The 17,157-nt window shown below is 47.6% G+C and overlaps 1 protein-coding gene across 2 annotated transcripts in view; it reads left to right on the top strand.

Moving 5' to 3' along the window:
• LOC109883852 (protein Niban 1) overlaps positions 1-17,157 on the top strand; it is a 70,694-nt gene that overhangs the window by 47,175 nt on the left and 6,362 nt on the right. The window contains exons 3-11 of one of the 2 annotated variants that reach the window (XM_031810075.1): positions 1,322-1,450; positions 1,688-1,802; positions 2,430-2,597; positions 4,891-5,006; positions 12,922-13,026; positions 13,537-13,699; positions 13,936-14,123; positions 14,292-14,438; positions 15,366-15,476. In XM_031810075.1, coding sequence (XP_031665935.1) covers positions 1,322-1,450; positions 1,688-1,802; positions 2,430-2,597; positions 4,891-5,006; positions 12,922-13,026; positions 13,537-13,699; positions 13,936-14,123; positions 14,292-14,438; positions 15,366-15,476 — 1,242 coding nt within the window. Of the gene's footprint in view, positions 1-1,321; positions 1,451-1,687; positions 1,803-1,892; positions 1,962-2,078; positions 2,598-4,890; positions 5,007-12,921; positions 13,027-13,536; positions 13,700-13,935; positions 14,124-14,291; positions 14,439-15,365; positions 15,477-17,157 lie in introns of those variants that run through there. The other variant, XM_031810076.1, reaches the window with a different exon arrangement.

Raw genomic sequence — 17,157 nt, 5'->3', positions numbered from 1 at the left:
AGACAGTGCCGCAGACAGTGCCCAGACAGTGCTCAGACAGTGCCCAGACAGTGCTCAGACAGTGCCCAGACAGTGCCCAGACAGTGCCCAGACAGTGCCCAGACAGTGCCCAGACAGTGCCCAGACAGTGCTCAGACAGTGCCCAGACAGTGCCCAGACAGTGCCCAGACAGTGCCCAGACAGTGCTCAGACAGTGCCCAGACAGTGCCCAGACAGTGCCCAGACAGTGCTCAGACAGTGCCCAGACAGTGCTCAGACAGTGCCCAGACAGTGCCCAGACAGTGCCCAGACAGTGCTCAGACAGTGCCCAGACAGTGCCCAGACAGTGCCCAGACAGTGCTCAGACAGTGCCCAGACAGTGCCCAGACAGTGCCCAGACAGGGACAGGCCCAGGACAGTGCTCAGACAGTGCTCAGACAGTGCTCAGACAGTGCTCAGACAGTGCTCAGACAGTGCCCAGACAGTGCTCAGACAGGCTCAGACAGTGCCCAGACAGTGCTCAGACAGTGCTCAGACAGTGCCCAGACAGTGCCCAGACAGTGCCCAGACAGTGCCCATGACAGTGCTCTCAGACAGTGCCCCAGACAGTGCCCAGACAGTGCCAGACAGTGCTCAGACAGTGCTAGACAGTGCCCAGACAGTGCCCAGACAGTGCTCAGACAAGTGCCAGACAGTGCTCAGACAGTGCCCAGACAGTGCCCAGACAGTGACAGACAGTTGCCCAGACAGTGCCCAGACAGTGCTCAGACAGTGCCCAGACAGTGCCCAGACAGTGCCACAGACAGTGCCCAGACAGTGCCCAGACAGTGCTCAGACAGTGCCCAGACAGTGCCAGACAGTGCCCAGACAGTGCTCAGACAGTGCCCAGACAGTGCTCAGACAGTGCCCAGACAGTGCCAGACAGTGCTCAGACAGTGGCCCAGACAGTGCTCAGACAGTGCCCAGACAGTGCCCAGACAGTGCTCAGACAGTGCCCAGACAGTGTCCAGACAGTGCTCAGACAGTGCCCAGACAGTGCCCAGACAGTGCTCAGACAGTGCTCAGACAGTGCCCAGACAGTGCCCAGACAGTGCTCAGACAGTGCCCAGACAGTGCCCAGACAGTGCCCAGACAGTGCTCAGACAGTGCCCAGACAGTGCCCAGACAGTGCCCAGACAGCGCTGTTGAAGTTACTGTAGACCATTGCAAAACAGTTTATTTTAATCAATTATTTGGTGACATATGAATATATTTTGTATTGTTTTATCACACACACACACACACACACACACACACACACACACACACACACCTCACCACTCCTTCTGCATCTGTCCTGTAGGAGCCCCTTAGGCCAGAGGAAGTTCTGTATCAGGACAGTGTTCTGCACTATGACGACACCGGGAAGTGGAAGGAGAGGTTTGTGGTGATGAGAGCCAATCACAGCCTGGAGTGTCATGACAACCAGGAGGTAAACCAACACCATACCAACATACAACCGACCGTACATGACCTTACATGACTTACCATGACCCTATGTAACGGAGAATAAACCCCAGGCTGGGTGATGGATTACCTCACCTGAGACCTACAGAGTTGTGTTAGCTTTCTAAGGTAATGCCTTGGCTTTAGCTCAGCGGGCTAGCACATAGTCAGTCACATTACTCTGATGTTTGGTAAATTGGTTGGTGTATTTGCCCCTCCACAGAGCTTCAGTAAAGGTGTTCCGGCCAGACAGAGACTCCTGCCAACAGGGGGCGTAGTTCTGACATCAGAGGAGAAGTACACAGCGCTGGTGGACAAGGCCTTCCCTGACCCTAAATGTGAGTGTCTGGTCAACCCCTAAAGAGATACATCACAGTCTTGAAACACAGAGGCAACTGTTGAAATAGCAACACGGAGACTGGGAGACAGGGGAAAATGCAGCCTTTCAGTCAATCAGTTAATTGTATGTTTATGCATGTCTGTGTGTTGTACTATAGGTTTGAAGGAGGAGACATCTCCCCCCATGGTAGTGGTACCTTCTGGTCAGTTCCCTGTCTACCTCAGACTGCCCTGACCCCTGACCCCTAATCCTGTGTCTGTGTGTTGTACTATAGGTTTGAAGGAGGAGACATCTCCCCCCATGGTAGTGGTACCTTCTGGTCAGTTCCCTGTCTACCTCAGACTGCCCTGACCCCTGACCCCTAATCCTGTGTCTGTGTGTTGTACTATAGGTTTGAAGGAGGAGACATCTCCCCCCATGGTAGTGGAACCTTCTGGTCAGTTCCCTGTCTACCTCAGACTGCCCTGACCCCTGACCCCTAATCCTGTGTCTGTGTGTTGTACTATAGGTTTGAAGGAGGAGACATCTCCCCCCATGGTAGTGGTACCTTCTGGTCAGTTCCCTGTCTACCTCAGACTGCCCTGACCCCTGACCCCTAATCCTGTGTCTGTGTGTTGTACTATAGGTTTGAAGGAGGAGACATCTCCCCCCATGGTAGTGGTACCTTCTGGTCAGTTCCCTGTCTACCTCAGACTGCCCTACAGACGTGACGTGTACTTTAGCTTCCCCCAGGAGGACCGACGAGCGACCTTCCTCTCCATCCTCACGGGCTGCATCAGGCACCAGAACCACGGTACGCTACACCTGGGGTTCTGACTCTGACCCCTAACCCTAGCACTAACCCTACACCTGGGCTTCTGACTCTGACCCTAACCCTACACCTGGGGTTCTGACTCTGACCCCTGACCCTAACCCTACACCTGGGGTTCTGACTCTGACCCCTAACCCTGACCTTAACCCTACACCTGGGGTTCTGACTCTGACCCCTGACCCTAACCCTACACCTGGGGTTCTGACTCTGACCCCTGACCCTAACCCTACACCTGGGGTTCTGACTCTGACCCCTAACCCTGACCTTAACCCTACACCTGGGGTTCTGACTCTGACCCCTGACCCTAACCCTACACCTGGGGTTCTGACTCTGACCCTAAACCTACACCTGAGGTTCTGACCCTAACCCTACACCTGGGGTTCTGACCCCTAACCCTACACCTGGGGTTCTGACTCTGACCCCTGACCCTAACTCTACACCTGGGGTTCTGACTCTGACCCCTGACCCTAACCCTAACTCTACACCTGGGGTTCTGGTTCTGACCCCTAACCCTAACTCTATACCTGGGGTTCTGACCCCTAACCCTAACTCTACACCTAGGGTTCTGACCCCTAACCCTAACTCTACACCTGGGGTTCTGACCCCTAACCCTAACTCTACACCTGGGGTTCTGACCCCTGACCCTAACTCTACACCTGGGGTTCTGACCTCTGACCCTAACCCTAACTCTACACCTGGGGTTCTGACCCCTGACCCTAACTCTACACCTGGGGTTCTGACCCCTGACCCTAACTCTACACCTGGGGTTCTGACCCTAACCCTAACTCTACACCTGGGGTTCTGACCCCTAAACCTAACTCTACACCTGGGGTCTGACCCCTAACCCTAACTCTACACCTGGGGTTCCGACCCCTGACCCTGAAGACAGTGTGTAATGTTGGCAAAAACTAAATATCCTTTGCCCACTGCTTTATTCAGAAAGTAATTTTATTGTGTCGTTGGTCAACATTTAATTATCAGTTAAGTGAGAATTACACAACGAAGCAGTCTGAGTGCCTTTTTAATTTCATATTTTAACAAGAATGTTCATACTAAACCTCCATATTAAACCTCTATACGAAACCTCCATATTAAACCTCCATACTAAACCTCCATATTAAACCTCTATACTAAACCTCCATATTAAACCTCCATACTAAACCTCTATATTAAACCTCTATACTAAACCTCCATACTAAACCTCCATACTAAACCTCTATACTAAACCTCTATATTAAACCTCTATACGAAACCTCCATATTAAACCTCTATACTAAACCTCCATACTAAACCTCTATACTAAACCTCTATACTAAACCTCTATACTAAACCTCTATACTAAACCTCTATACTAAACCTCTATACTAAACCTCCATACTAAACCTCTATACTAAACCTCTATACTAAACCTCTATATTAAACCTCCATATTAAACCTCTATACTAAACCTCCATACTAAACCTCTATACTAAACCTCTATACTAAACCTCTATACTAAACCTCTATACTAAACCTCTATACTAAACCTCTATACTAAACCTCTATACTAAACCTCTATACTAAACCTCTATACTAAACCTCTATATTAAACCTCCATACTAAACCTCCATACTAAACCTCCATTTTAAACCTCCATATTAAACCTCCATATTAAACCTCCATATTAAACCTCTATACTAAACCTCCATATTAAACCTCTCTAAACCTCTCTAAACCTCTAAACCAGTTCATGATCAACCTGCTAGCCTGCTGTGTTGTACTGTTGTTATTCTTCGGTTGTCTTGGTAACAACCTAATAATACTCCTCAGCACACATTAGCTTCCTGTGAGGGAGAAACCTAGAGCCAGCCTGTCAGTTAGTGGTTAGGCTAGCGTTTAGCAACTTCTGCAGAACACCAACCAAAGCAGCAACGGGTTACGTCAACAGCACCTCTTTTAGCTGTGCCTCAATACCAACTAGTCAATAGCAACTTTATAAAATAGATGTTCAGAGGATGTTGTGACTATGTAGCTCAGAAATAGAACACAAACATCCCATTCCGAGCTCATGCTCTCTTTTCTTCTCTCTCTCTCTGACACTATTTTATTTGATTTTTCTCTAGTTTCACATTTACATTTCACAGTGACAAAAAGGGAAGTGTTTAAAATATCTTGCATTTGTCTCAGATGCATTACTCAATTCTTTCAGTATTTAAGACAAACCAGTTATCCCATAGAGAAATATTACACTGCTCACTTCCGCATACTCTCGCTCTCCCTCCCTCCCTCCCTCCAGATTCTCTGAGGAGGTCTTCCTGTGAGTCTCAGGCGTTCCTCAAGGCCATACATTTCTACCGTCAGGAGAAAGGACACTATGAATCCTGGGACATGCTGGTGGGCTGTGAGGAGCAGGTGATGCCCAACCCGCACATACACACACTGTTCAACACTTAGCATCTAGCCCACAACTCACTCTGAAACACACCCATGTACGAAACACACACTGAAACACACCCATGTTTCGAAACACACACTCTGAAACACACCCATGTTTCGAAACACACACTCTGAAACACACCCATGTTCGAAACACACTGAAACACACCCATGTTTCGAAACTCACTCTGAAACACACCCATGTTCGAAACACTCTGAAACACACCCATGTTCGAAACACTCTGAAACACACCCATGTTCGAAACACTCTGAAACACACCCATGTTCGAAACACTCTGAAACACACCCATGTTTCGAAACACACTCTGAAACACACCCATGTTTCGAAACACACACTCTGAAACACACCCATGTTCGAAACACACTGAAACACACCCATGTTCGAAACACTCTGAAACACACCCATGTTTCGAAACTCACTCTGAAACACACCCATGTTTCGAAACACACACTCTGAAACACACCCATGTTCGAAACACTCTGAAACACACCCATGTTTCGAAACACACTCTGAAACACACCCATGTTTCGAAACACACACTCTGAAACACACCCATGTTCGAAACACTCTGAAACACACCCATGTTTCGAAACACACTCTGAAACACACCCATGTTTCGAAACACACACTCTGAAACACACCCATGTTCGAAACACACTGAAACACACCCATGTTCGAAACACTCTGAAACACACCCATGTTTCGAAACTCACTCTGAAACACACCCATGTTTCGAAAACACACACTGAAACACACCCATGTTTCGAAACACGCTGAAACACACCCATGTACGAAACACACTGAAACACACTCATGTTTCGAAAAACACTCTGAAACATACCCATGTTCGAAACACTCTGAAACACACCCATGTTTCGAAACACACTCTGAAACACACCCATGTTTCGAAACACACACTCTGAAACACACCCATGTTCGAAACACTCTGAAACACACCCATGTTTCGAAACACACTCTGAAACACACCCATGTTTCGAAACACACACTCTGAAACACACCCATGTTCGAAACACACTGAAACACACCCATGTTCGAAACACACTGAAACACACCCATGTTCGAAACACTCTGAAACACACCCATGTTTCGAAACTCACTCTGAAACACACCCATGTTTCGAAACACACACTGAAACACACCCATGTTTCGAAACACGCTGAAACACACCCATGTACGAAACACACTGAAACACACTCATGTTTCGAAAAACACTCTGAAACATACCCATGTTCGAAACACACTGAAACACACCCATGTTTCGAAACACGCTGAAACACACCCATGTTTCGAAACACACTCTGAAACACACCCATGTTCGAAACACACTGAAACACACCCATGTTCGAAACACACTCTGAAACACACCCATGTTCGAAACACACTCTGAAACACACCCATGTTCGAAACACACTGAAACACACCCATGTTCGAAACACTCTGAAACACACCCATGTTTCGAAACACACTCTGAAACACACCCATGTTTCGAAACACACACTGAAACACACCCATTTTTCGAAACACACTCTGAAACACACCCATGTTCGAAACACACACTGAAACACACCCATGTTTCGAAACACACTGAAACACACCCATGTTCGAAACACTCTGAAACACACCCATGTTTCGAAACACACTCTGAAACACACCCATGTTCGAAACACACCCATTTTTCAAAACACACTCAAACACACCCATGTTCGAAACACACTCTGAAACACACCTATGTTTTGAAACACTCTGAAACATACCCATGTTCGAAACACTCTGAAACACACCCATGTTTCGAAACACACTCTGAAACACACCCATGATCGAAACACTCTGAAACACACCCATGTTCGAAACACACAGAAACACACCCATGTTCGAAACACACTGAAACACACCCATGTTTCGAAACACTCTGAAACACACCCATGTTTCGAAACACACTCTGAAACACACCCATGTTCGAAACACACTCTGAAACACACCCATGTTCGAAACACACTCTGAAAAACACCCATGTTTCGAAACACACTCTGAAACACACCCATGTTCGAAACACACTCTGAAACACACCCATGTTCGAAACACACCCATGTTCGAAACACACTCTGAAACACACTCTGAAACACACTTAAACACAAACGCACACACCGACTTGTTTCCAGGGGAAAATCCAAGACAGAGGGAGACAGTTTGTGTGAGTGTGTGCTGCTTCTGTTAAGTGGGCTGTTGTCATCTCATCACACACACAAGGCCTGACTCACGAAGCTGCCGCTGCCAACCAAGAGAGCCACGAGAGGAAACTCTGACTCGGACTCTAAAGCCCCATTTATACCTGGTTCTAACATGAGTCCTTTGTCCTGTTCTTGTCCACATTCTGATTGTGCCCACATTTTTAGACATGTGTAGACAATTAAAAGAAGAAGTGTGATCTGATCTTCCTGAGCGCCTCCGGTGGTACTCAGAGATGCATTGTGTCTGGATATCTGACAAGGTTAGACGGATCTGGAGAGCGAAACCATTTCAATCATAATTAATTGACAGGTTCAATCATAAATCATTGACAGGTGATACCATAAACTAGCATAGGATGGTGACCAGCCTTTGTTGTGTTTTTGCCAGTGGTGGAAAAAGTACTACATGTTTATACTTGAGTAAAAGTAAAGATGCCTTAATAGAAAATGACTCAAGTAAAAGTAAAAGTCACCCAGTAAAATACTACTTGAGTAAAAGTCAAAAAAAGTATTTGGTTTAAAAAAAACGTAAGTATCGAAAGTAAATGTAATTGTTAAAATATACTTAGTTATCAAAAGTAAAAGTACAACTATAAATCATTTCACATTTCACAATCATTTCACATTCTTTATATTAAACCAACCAAATGCTTAACACCCGCTCGCTGAACCTGGAAACCCCCCAAACCTTCTTAACACCCGCTCGCTGAACCTGGAAACCAGCCGCACCAATGTGTCGGTGCTCAATTGACGACTGAGGTCAGCCTGCAGGCGACCGGTCCACCACAAGGAGTCACTAGTGTGCGATGAACCAAGTAAAGCCCCAAAGGCCAAACCCTTCCCTAACCCGGAAGACGCTGGACCAATTTTGCACCGCCCTATGGTACTCTCAATCACGGTCAGTTGGGAAACAGCCCGGGATCGAACCCGGGTTTGTTGTGACACCTCTAGCACTGAGATGCGGTGTCTTAAACCGCCGCGCCACTTTCAGGAGGCCCACAAATTAAGCATTTGTATTTAGTGAGTCCAACAGATCAGAGGCAGTAGGGATGACCAGGGATGCTCTCTGTTTAGTGAGTCCACCAGATCAGAGGCAGTACGAATGTCCAGGGATGTTCAATGTTTAGTGAGTCCTCCAGATCAGAGGCAGTACGAATGACCAGGGATGTTCAATGTTTAGTGAGTCAGACAGATCAGAGGCAGTACGAATGACCAGGGATGTTCTCTGTTTAGTGAGTCCTCCAGATCAGAGACAGTAGGGATGACCAGGGATGTTCTCTGTTTAGTGAGTCCTCCAGATCAGAGACAGTGGGGATGACCAGGGATGTTCTCTGTTTAGTGAGTCCTCCAGATCAGAGGCAGTAGGGATGACCACGGATGTTCTCTGTTTAGTGAGTCCTCCAGATCAGAGACAGTAGGGATGACCAGGGATGTTCTCTGTTTAGTGAGTCCACCAGATCAGAGGCAGTACGAATGACCAGGGATGTTCTCTGTATAGTGAGTCCACCAGATCAGAGACATTAGGGAAGACCAGGGATGTTCTCTGTTTAGTGAGTCCTCCAGATCAGAGGCAGTAGGGATGACCGGGGATGTTCTCTGTTTAGTGAGTCTACCAGATCAGAGACAGTAGGGATGACCTGGGATGTTCTCTGTTTAGTGAGTCCATCAGATCAGAGGCAGTAGGGACGACCAGGGATGTTCTCTGTTTAGTGAGTCCACCAGATCAGAGACAGTAGGGATGACCGGGGATGTTCTCTGTTTAGTGAGTCCACCAGATCAGAGACAGTAGGGATGACCAGGGATGTTCTCTGTTTAGTGAGTCCATCAGATCAGAGGCAGTAGGGACGACCAAGGATGTTCTCTGTTTAGTGAGTCCACCAGATCAGAGGCAGTACGAATGACCAGGGATGTTCTCTGTTTCGTGAGTCCACCAGATCAGAGACAGTAGGGATGACCAGGGATGTTCTCTGTTTAGTGAGTCCATCAGATCAGAGGCAGTAGGGACGACCAAGGATGTTCTCTGTTTAGTGAGTCCACCAGATCAGAGGCAGTACGAATGACCAGGGATGTTCTCTGTTTCGTGAGTCCACCAGATCAGAGACAGTAGGGATGACCAGGGATGTTCTCTGTTTAGTGAGTCCTCCAGATCAGAAGTAGTAGGGATGACCAGGGATGTTCTCTGTTTAGTGAGTCCACCAGATCAGAGACAGTAGGGATGACCAGGGATGTTCTCTGTTTAGTGAGTCCACCAGATCAGAGACAGTAGGGATGACCAGGGATGTTCTCTGTTTAGTGAGTCCTCCAGATCAGAGACAGTAGGGATGACCAGGGATGTTCTCTGTTTAGTGAGTCCACCAGATCAGAGGCAGTAGGGATGACCAGGGATGTTCTCTGTTTAGTGAGTCCACCAGATCAGAGACAGTAGGGATGACCGGGGATGTTCTCTGTTTAGAGTCCTCCAGATCAGAGACAGTAGGGATGACCGGGGATGTTCTCTGTTTAGAGTCCTCCAGATCAGAGACAGTAGGGATGACCAGGGATGTTCTCTGTTTAGTGAGTCCTCCAGATCAGAGACAGTAGGGATGACCAGGGATGTTCTCTGTTTAGTGAGTCCTCCAGATCAGAGACAGTAGGGATGACCAGGGATGTTCTCTGTTTAGTGAGTCCACCAGATCAGAGGCAGTAGGGATGACCAGGGATGTTCTCTGTTTAGAGAGTCCACCAGATCAGAGGCAGTAGGGATGACCAGGGATGTTCTCTGTTTAGAGAGTCCACCAGATCAGAGGCAGTAGGGATGACCAGGGATGTTCTCTGTTTAGTGAGTCCTCCAGATCAGAGACAGTAGGGATGACCAGGGATGTTCTCTGTTTAGTGAGTCCTCCAGATCAGAGGCAGTAGGGATGACCAGGGATGTTCTCTGTTTAGTGAGTTCACCAGATCAGAGGCAGTAGGGATGACCAGGGATGTTCTCTGTTTAGTGAGTCCTCCAGATCAGAGGCAGTAGGGATGACCAGGGATGTTCTCTGTTTAGTGAGTCCTCCAGATCAGAGACAGTAGGGATGACCAGGGATGTTCTCTGTTTAGTGAGTCCTCCAGATCAGAGGCAGTAGGGATGACCAGGGATGTTCTCTGTTTAGAGAGTCCTCCAGATCAGAGGCAGTAGGGATGACCAGGGTTGTTCTCTGTTTAGTGAGTCCTCCAGATCAGAGGCAGTAGGGATGACCGGGGATGTTCTCTGTTTAGTGAGTCCTCCAGATCAGAGGCAGTAGGGATGACCAGGGATGTTCTCTGTTTAGAGAGTCCTCCAGATCAGAGACAGTAGGGATGACCAGGGATGTTCTCTGTTTAGTGTCCTCCAGATCAGAGACAGTAGGGATGACCAGGGATGTTCTCTGTTTAAAGAGTCCTCCAGATCAGAGGCAGTAGGGATGACCAGGGATGTTCTCTGTTTAGTGAGTCCTCCAGATCAGAGGCAGTAGGGATGACCAGGGATGTTCTCTGTTTAGTGAGTCTACCAGATCAGAGGCAGTAGGACCAGGGATGTTCTCTGTTTAGAGAGTCCTCCAGATCAGAGGCAGTAGTGATGACCAGGGATGTTCTCTGTTTAGAGTCCTCCAGATCAGAGGCAGTAGTGATGACCAGGGATGTTCTCTGTTTAGAGTCCTCCAGATCAGAGGCAGTAGTGATGACCAGGGATGTTCTCTGTTTAGAGTCCTCCAGATCAGAGGCAGTAGGGATGACCAGGGATGTTCTCTGTTTAGTGAGTCCTCCAGATCAGAGGCAGTAGGGATGACCAGGGATGTTTTCTGTTTAGAGAGTCCATCAGATCAGAGACAGTAGGGATGACCAGGGATGTTCTCTGTTTAGTGTCCTCCAGATCAGAGACAGTAGGGATGACCAGGGATGTTCTCTGTTTAGTGAGTCCTCCAGATCAGAGACAGTAGGGATGACCAGGGATGTTCTCTGTTTAGAGAGTCCTCCAGATCAGAGACAGTAGGGATGACCAGGGATGTTCTCTGTTTAGTGTCCTCCAGATCAGAGACAGTAGGGATGACCAGGGATGTTCTCTGTTTAGTGAGTCCTCCAGATCAGAGACAGTAGGGATGACCAGGGATGTTCTCTGTTTAGTGAGTCCTCCAGATCAGAGGCAGTAGGGATGACCAGGGATGTTCTCTGTTTAGAGAGTCCTCCAGATCAGAGACAGTAGGGATGACCAGGGATGTTCTCTGTTTAGTGTCCTCCAGATCAGAGACAGTAGGGATGACCAGGGATGTTCTCTGTTTAGTGAGTCCTCTAGATCAGAGACAGTAGGGATGACCAGGGATGTTCTCTGTTTAGTGAGTCCTCTAGATCAGAGACAGTAGGGATGACCAGGGATGTTCTCTGTTTAGAGTATAGGCTGGAAGTAGAAGCCTAAGTGTCATTGTCCTCTAGTTTACTCCAATTAGGGGAGGGGTGGTAGGGTTAGGAGAACATAATAAAGGAAAAAATATATATACATATATATACATATATATATACATATATATACTGTATATACAGTACCAGTCAAAAGTTTGGACACACATTTTTTACATTGTAGAATAATAGTGAAGACATCAAAACTATGAAATAACACATATGGAATCATGTAGTAACTAAAAAAAGTGTAAAATATATTTGAGGTTTGAGATTCTTCAAAGTAGCCACCCCCTGTCTTGATGGCAGCTAGCCTTTATGTACTTTTATGGTTACTACATGATTCCATGTGTGTTATTTCACCCCCTGTCTTGATGGCAGCTAGCCTTTATGTACTTTTATGGTTACTACATGACTCCATGTGTGTTATTTCATAGTTTAGATATCTTCAGTATTATTCTACAATGTAGAAAATAGTCTAAATAAATAAAACCCCTTGGTCTATCCAGATTACCGGTAGGTCCAGCTCTGTCCAGATTACCGACTGGTCCAGGTTTGTCCAGATTACCGGTAGGTCCAGCTCTATCCAGATTACCGACTGGTCCAGGTTTGTCCAGATTACAGGTAGGTCCAGCTCTGTCCAGATTACCGGCTGGTCCAGGTTTGTCCAGATTACCGGTTGGTCCAGGTCTGTCTCAACTAAGAAAGCTCAGTCAGAGACCGGGAAACACTTCTGCTTCAGACTCAGACATTGTTTGGGTTGGACTCCAGTCTCTCATCACAAATAAATATTGTTTGGGTTGGACTCCAGTCTCATCACAAAGAAACATTGTTTGGGTTGGACTCCAGTCTCATCACAAATAAATATTGTTTGGGTTGGACTCCAGTCTCTCATCACAAAGAAACATTGATTGGTTTGGACTCCAGTCTCATCACAAAGAAACATTGTTTGGGTTGGACTCCAGTCTCATCACAAATAAATATTGTTTGGGTTGGACTCCAGTCTCATCACAAAGAAACATTGTTTGGGTTGGACTCTAGTCTCATCACATAGAAACATTGGAGAGACATTTATAGTAGGACTTTTCCTTGCTGATGCCGAAGTTCAACCAGTTGTTAACAATGAGCTCAGTAGATCAGTAGTGTGTATCATTGTCTTACAGCTGTGTAGTGCGTCCAGATCACGGTACGATGTAACTCATTTTGTCTTTCTGTTTTCCAGGTCCTCGCCAATCTGGTTTTGGAGGAGCTACAACCCTCTTTACAGACAGAACTGCTGGCCAGACTAAAGGGAAAGAAAGCAGGGAGGAAGAGAGTCTGGTTCACCGTGAGTGAATGAACGTCTCAGATCCTTTATTCAGAAAGTCCTACGGTAATGTTATAGCTCTGAGTTCTGTCGTCCTGTAGGGATCTCTGCTCTATACTGCCCCCTGATGTTCAGTCTATAACCTGGTCCTGGATCAGCTAACAGAGGGTCTATGCATTCTGTACTCAGCTGTGTTCTGTCAAACTGCAGTGATCTCTGTTCTATACTTCCCCCTGATGTTCAGTCTATAACCTGGTCCTGGATCAGCTAACAGAGGGTCTATGCATTCTGTACTCAGCTATGTTCTGTTGTCCCCCCATACGTTGGAGGCAGTCTATAACCTGGTCCTGGATCAGCTAACAGAGGGTCTATACATTCTGTACTCAGCTGTGTTCTGTCGTCCTGTAGTGATCTCTGCTCTATACTGCCCCCTGATGTTCAGACGATGGCGGCAGTCTATAACCTGGTCCTGGATCAGTTAACAGAGGGTCTATGCATTCTGTACTCAGCTGTGTTCTGTTGTCCCCCCAGACGTTGGAAGCCGCGTACCACCTGGTCCAGGATCAGCTGAGGGAGGGTCTGAAGGGACTGAAGGAGGAGTGTAAAGAGACAGCCAGGTCTCATGAAGCTCTGCTTCGCTCTGATATGGACCAGATAGCCAGTTCTAGAACCTTCCTGCAGGCCAAGCTACAAGGTACAATGCCATGATGGGGATCTACAGATGTGGTAGCCTGGCGTCAAACACGGGTCGAGAATGCATTGTGGTGTAAAGGAGAAACCTTAGTAACAAAGAACTAACACCTTAGGATCTGAGGCAGGATATTGTGGGACCTGAATGAATGAAAAAGCAACAGTTATTGGGACAGTAGTTGTGATGAGCAGACATGGGATTACTATATCTAAACTGTTGTTCCATCTCGGTCCCCACAGCCTCCGTCAGTGATCCAGCAGCAAAGTTCTGCAGTGAGAACGTGTCTCCGTACCTGGCGTCCATCTTGGAAGAGCTGATGTCTCCGGTGACGGGGGGCTTCCATGGGGTCCGGCTTCTCCTGGAGGGGGAGATAAACACTCTCTGCCTGGGCTTCCCCGAGGGAGCGGGGCAGGAGGGGTTAAACCAGGTAAGAAGGTGTTGGTGGAGCAAAAGATGGTCAAGTTCCCTCGCATAAGAGTGAACAACTGAAGCGTGAACAACAAATAATCTTATTGCTTGAGGTGAATCACGCTAATGTCTAATAGTATGTGTGTTATAGCGTGTGTTGTCTCTCTCTCTCTTTCTCTCTCCTCAGGCGCTGGGTCAGATGTGTCAGGCAAGTCTGGAAGAGTGTTACCAGAAAGTGGAGGTCCTGACAGAACAGCTTCAGGAACTCAGGCATCGCTTCAAGTTCTCCAACTCAGTTCGTCTGATCCACTGCACGCAGATAGACATGCAACAGGTTAGTTCTGATCCACTGCACGCAGATAGACATGCAACAGGTTAGTTCTGATCCACAGCGTACAAATAGACATGCAACAGGTTAGTTCTAATCCACAGCATACAGATAGACATGCAACAGGTTAGTTCTGATCCACAGCGTACAGATAGACATGCAACAGGTTAGTTCTGATCCACAGAGTACAGATAGACATGGAACAGGTTCGTTCTGATCCACAGCGTACAGATAGACATGCAACAGGTTAGTTCTGATCCACAGTGTACAGATAGACATGCAACAGGTTAGTTCTGATCCACAGCGTACAGATAGACATGCAACAGGTTAGTTCTGATCCACAGCGTACAGATAGACATGCAACAGGTTAGTTCTGATCCACAGCATACAGATAGACATGCAACAGGTTAGTTCTGATCCACAGCGTACAGATAGACATGCAACAGGTTAGTTCTGATCCACTGCACGCAGATAGACATGCAACAGGTTAGTTCTGATCCACAGCGTACAGATAGACATGCACTGATGGAGAATGCTGTGTGGTTCTGTGTTATAGCTGATAGAGAATGCTGTGTGGTTCTGTGTTGTAGCTGATAGATAATGCTGTGTGGTTCTGTGTTATAGCTGATAGAGAATGCTGTGTGGTTCTGTGTTGTAGCTGATAGAGAATGCTGTGTGGTTCTGTGTTGTAGCTGATAGAGAATGCTGTGTGGTTCTGTGTTGTAACTGATGGAGAATGCTGTGTGGTTCTGTGTTGTAGCTGATAGAGAATGCTGTGTGGTTCTGTCTTGTTGTAACTGATGGAGAATGCTGTGTGGATTTGTGTTGTAGCTGATAGAGAATGCTGTGTGGCTCTGTGTTGTAGCTGATGAAGAATGCTGTGTGTTTCTGTGTTGTAGCTGATAGAGAATGCTGTGTGTTTCTGTGTTGTAGCTGATAGAGAATGCCGTGTACACCTTTAAATTGCTCCTCCAGAGCTCACTGAAAGACAACTCTTCCAAACTCACCTCAGCCATGGAGAAAGCAAAGCTCAGAGTCCTCAAGGTGAGATAACAGACAGAGCTTCATACCTCCTGCCTTCTGTCTGTAGCTTCACACCTCCTGCCTTCTGTCTGTAGCTTCGTACCTCCTGTCTTCTGACTGTAGCTTCACACCTCCTGCCTTCTGACTGTAGCTTCACACCTCCTGCCTTCTGACTGTAGCTTCACACCTCCTGCCTTCTGACTGTAGCTTCGTATCTCCTGCCTTCTGACTGTAGCTTCACACCTCCTGCCTTCTGACTGTAGATTCACACCTCCTGCCTTCTGACTGTAGCTTCACACATCCTGCTTTCTGACTGTAGCTTCACACCTCCTGCCTTCTGACTGTAGATTCACACCTCCTGCCTTCTGACTGTAGCTCCATACCTCCTGCCTTCTGACTGTAGCTCCACACCTCCTGCCTTCTGACTGTACAATGCAACACTCCCCTACCTACTGTAGCTCCATACCTCCTGCCTTCTGACTGTAGCTCCATACCTCCTGCCTTCTGACTGTAGCTTCACACCTCCTGCCTTCTGACTGTAGCTTCACACCTCCTGCCTTCTGACTGTAGCTTCACACCTCCTAACTTCTGTCTGTAGCTTCACACCTCCTGCCTTCTGATTGTAGCTTCATACCTCCTGCCTTCTGACTGTAGCTCCATACCTCCTGCCTTCTGACTGTAGCTCCATACCTCCTGCCTTCTGACTGTAGCTCCATACCTCCTGCCTTCTGACTGTAGCTCCATACCTCCTGCCTTCTGACTGTAGCTCCATACCTCCTGCCTTCTGACTGTACGATGCAACACACCCCTACCTACTGTATCTCCATACATCCTGCCATCTGACTGTACCTCCGTACCTCCTGCCTTCTGACTGTAGTTTCACACCTCCTGCCTTCTGACTGTAGCTTCACACCTCCTGCCTTCTGACTGTAGCTTCACACCTCCTGCCTTCTGACTGTAGCTCCATACCTCCTGCCTTCTGACTGTAGCTCCGTACCTCCTGCCTTCTGACTGTAGCTCCATACCTCCTGCCTTCTGACTGTAGCTCCATACCTCCTGCCTTCTGACTGTAGCTTCACACCTCCTGCCTTCTGTCTGTAGCTTCGTACCTCCTGTCTTCTGACTGTAGCTTCACACCTCCTGCCTTCTGACTGTAGCTTCATACCTCCTGCCTTCTGACTGTAGCTTCACACCTCCTGCTTTCTGACTGTAGCTTCACACCTCCTGCCTTCTGACTGTAGATTCACACCTCCTGCCTTCTGACTGTAGCTCCATACCTCCTGCCTTCTGACTGTAGCTCCATACCTCCTGCCTTCTGACTGTAGCTTCACACCTCCTGCCTTCTGACTGTACAATGCAACACTCCCCTACCTACTGTAGCTCCATACCTCCTGCCTTCTGACTGTAGCTCCATACCTCCTGCCTTCTGACTGTAGCTTCACACCTCCTAACTTCTGTCTGTAGCTTCACACCTCCTGCCTTCTGACTGTAGTTTCACACCTCCTGCCTTCTGACTGTAGCTTCACACCTCCTAACTTCTGTCTGTAGCTTCACACCTCCTGCCTTCTGATTGTAGCTTCATACCTCCTGCCTTCTGACTTTAGCTCCATACCTCCTGCCTTCTGACTGTAGCTCCATACCTCCGGCCTCCTGACTGTAGCTCCATACCTCCTGCCTTCTGACTGTAGCTCCATACCTCCTG

Source organism: Oncorhynchus kisutch, linkage group LG30, assembly GCF_002021735.2.
Source record: "Oncorhynchus kisutch isolate 150728-3 linkage group LG30, Okis_V2, whole genome shotgun sequence".
Taxonomy (NCBI): domain Eukaryota; kingdom Metazoa; phylum Chordata; class Actinopteri; order Salmoniformes; family Salmonidae; genus Oncorhynchus; species Oncorhynchus kisutch.
This window is presented reverse-complemented; position numbering and strand designations above follow the sequence as displayed.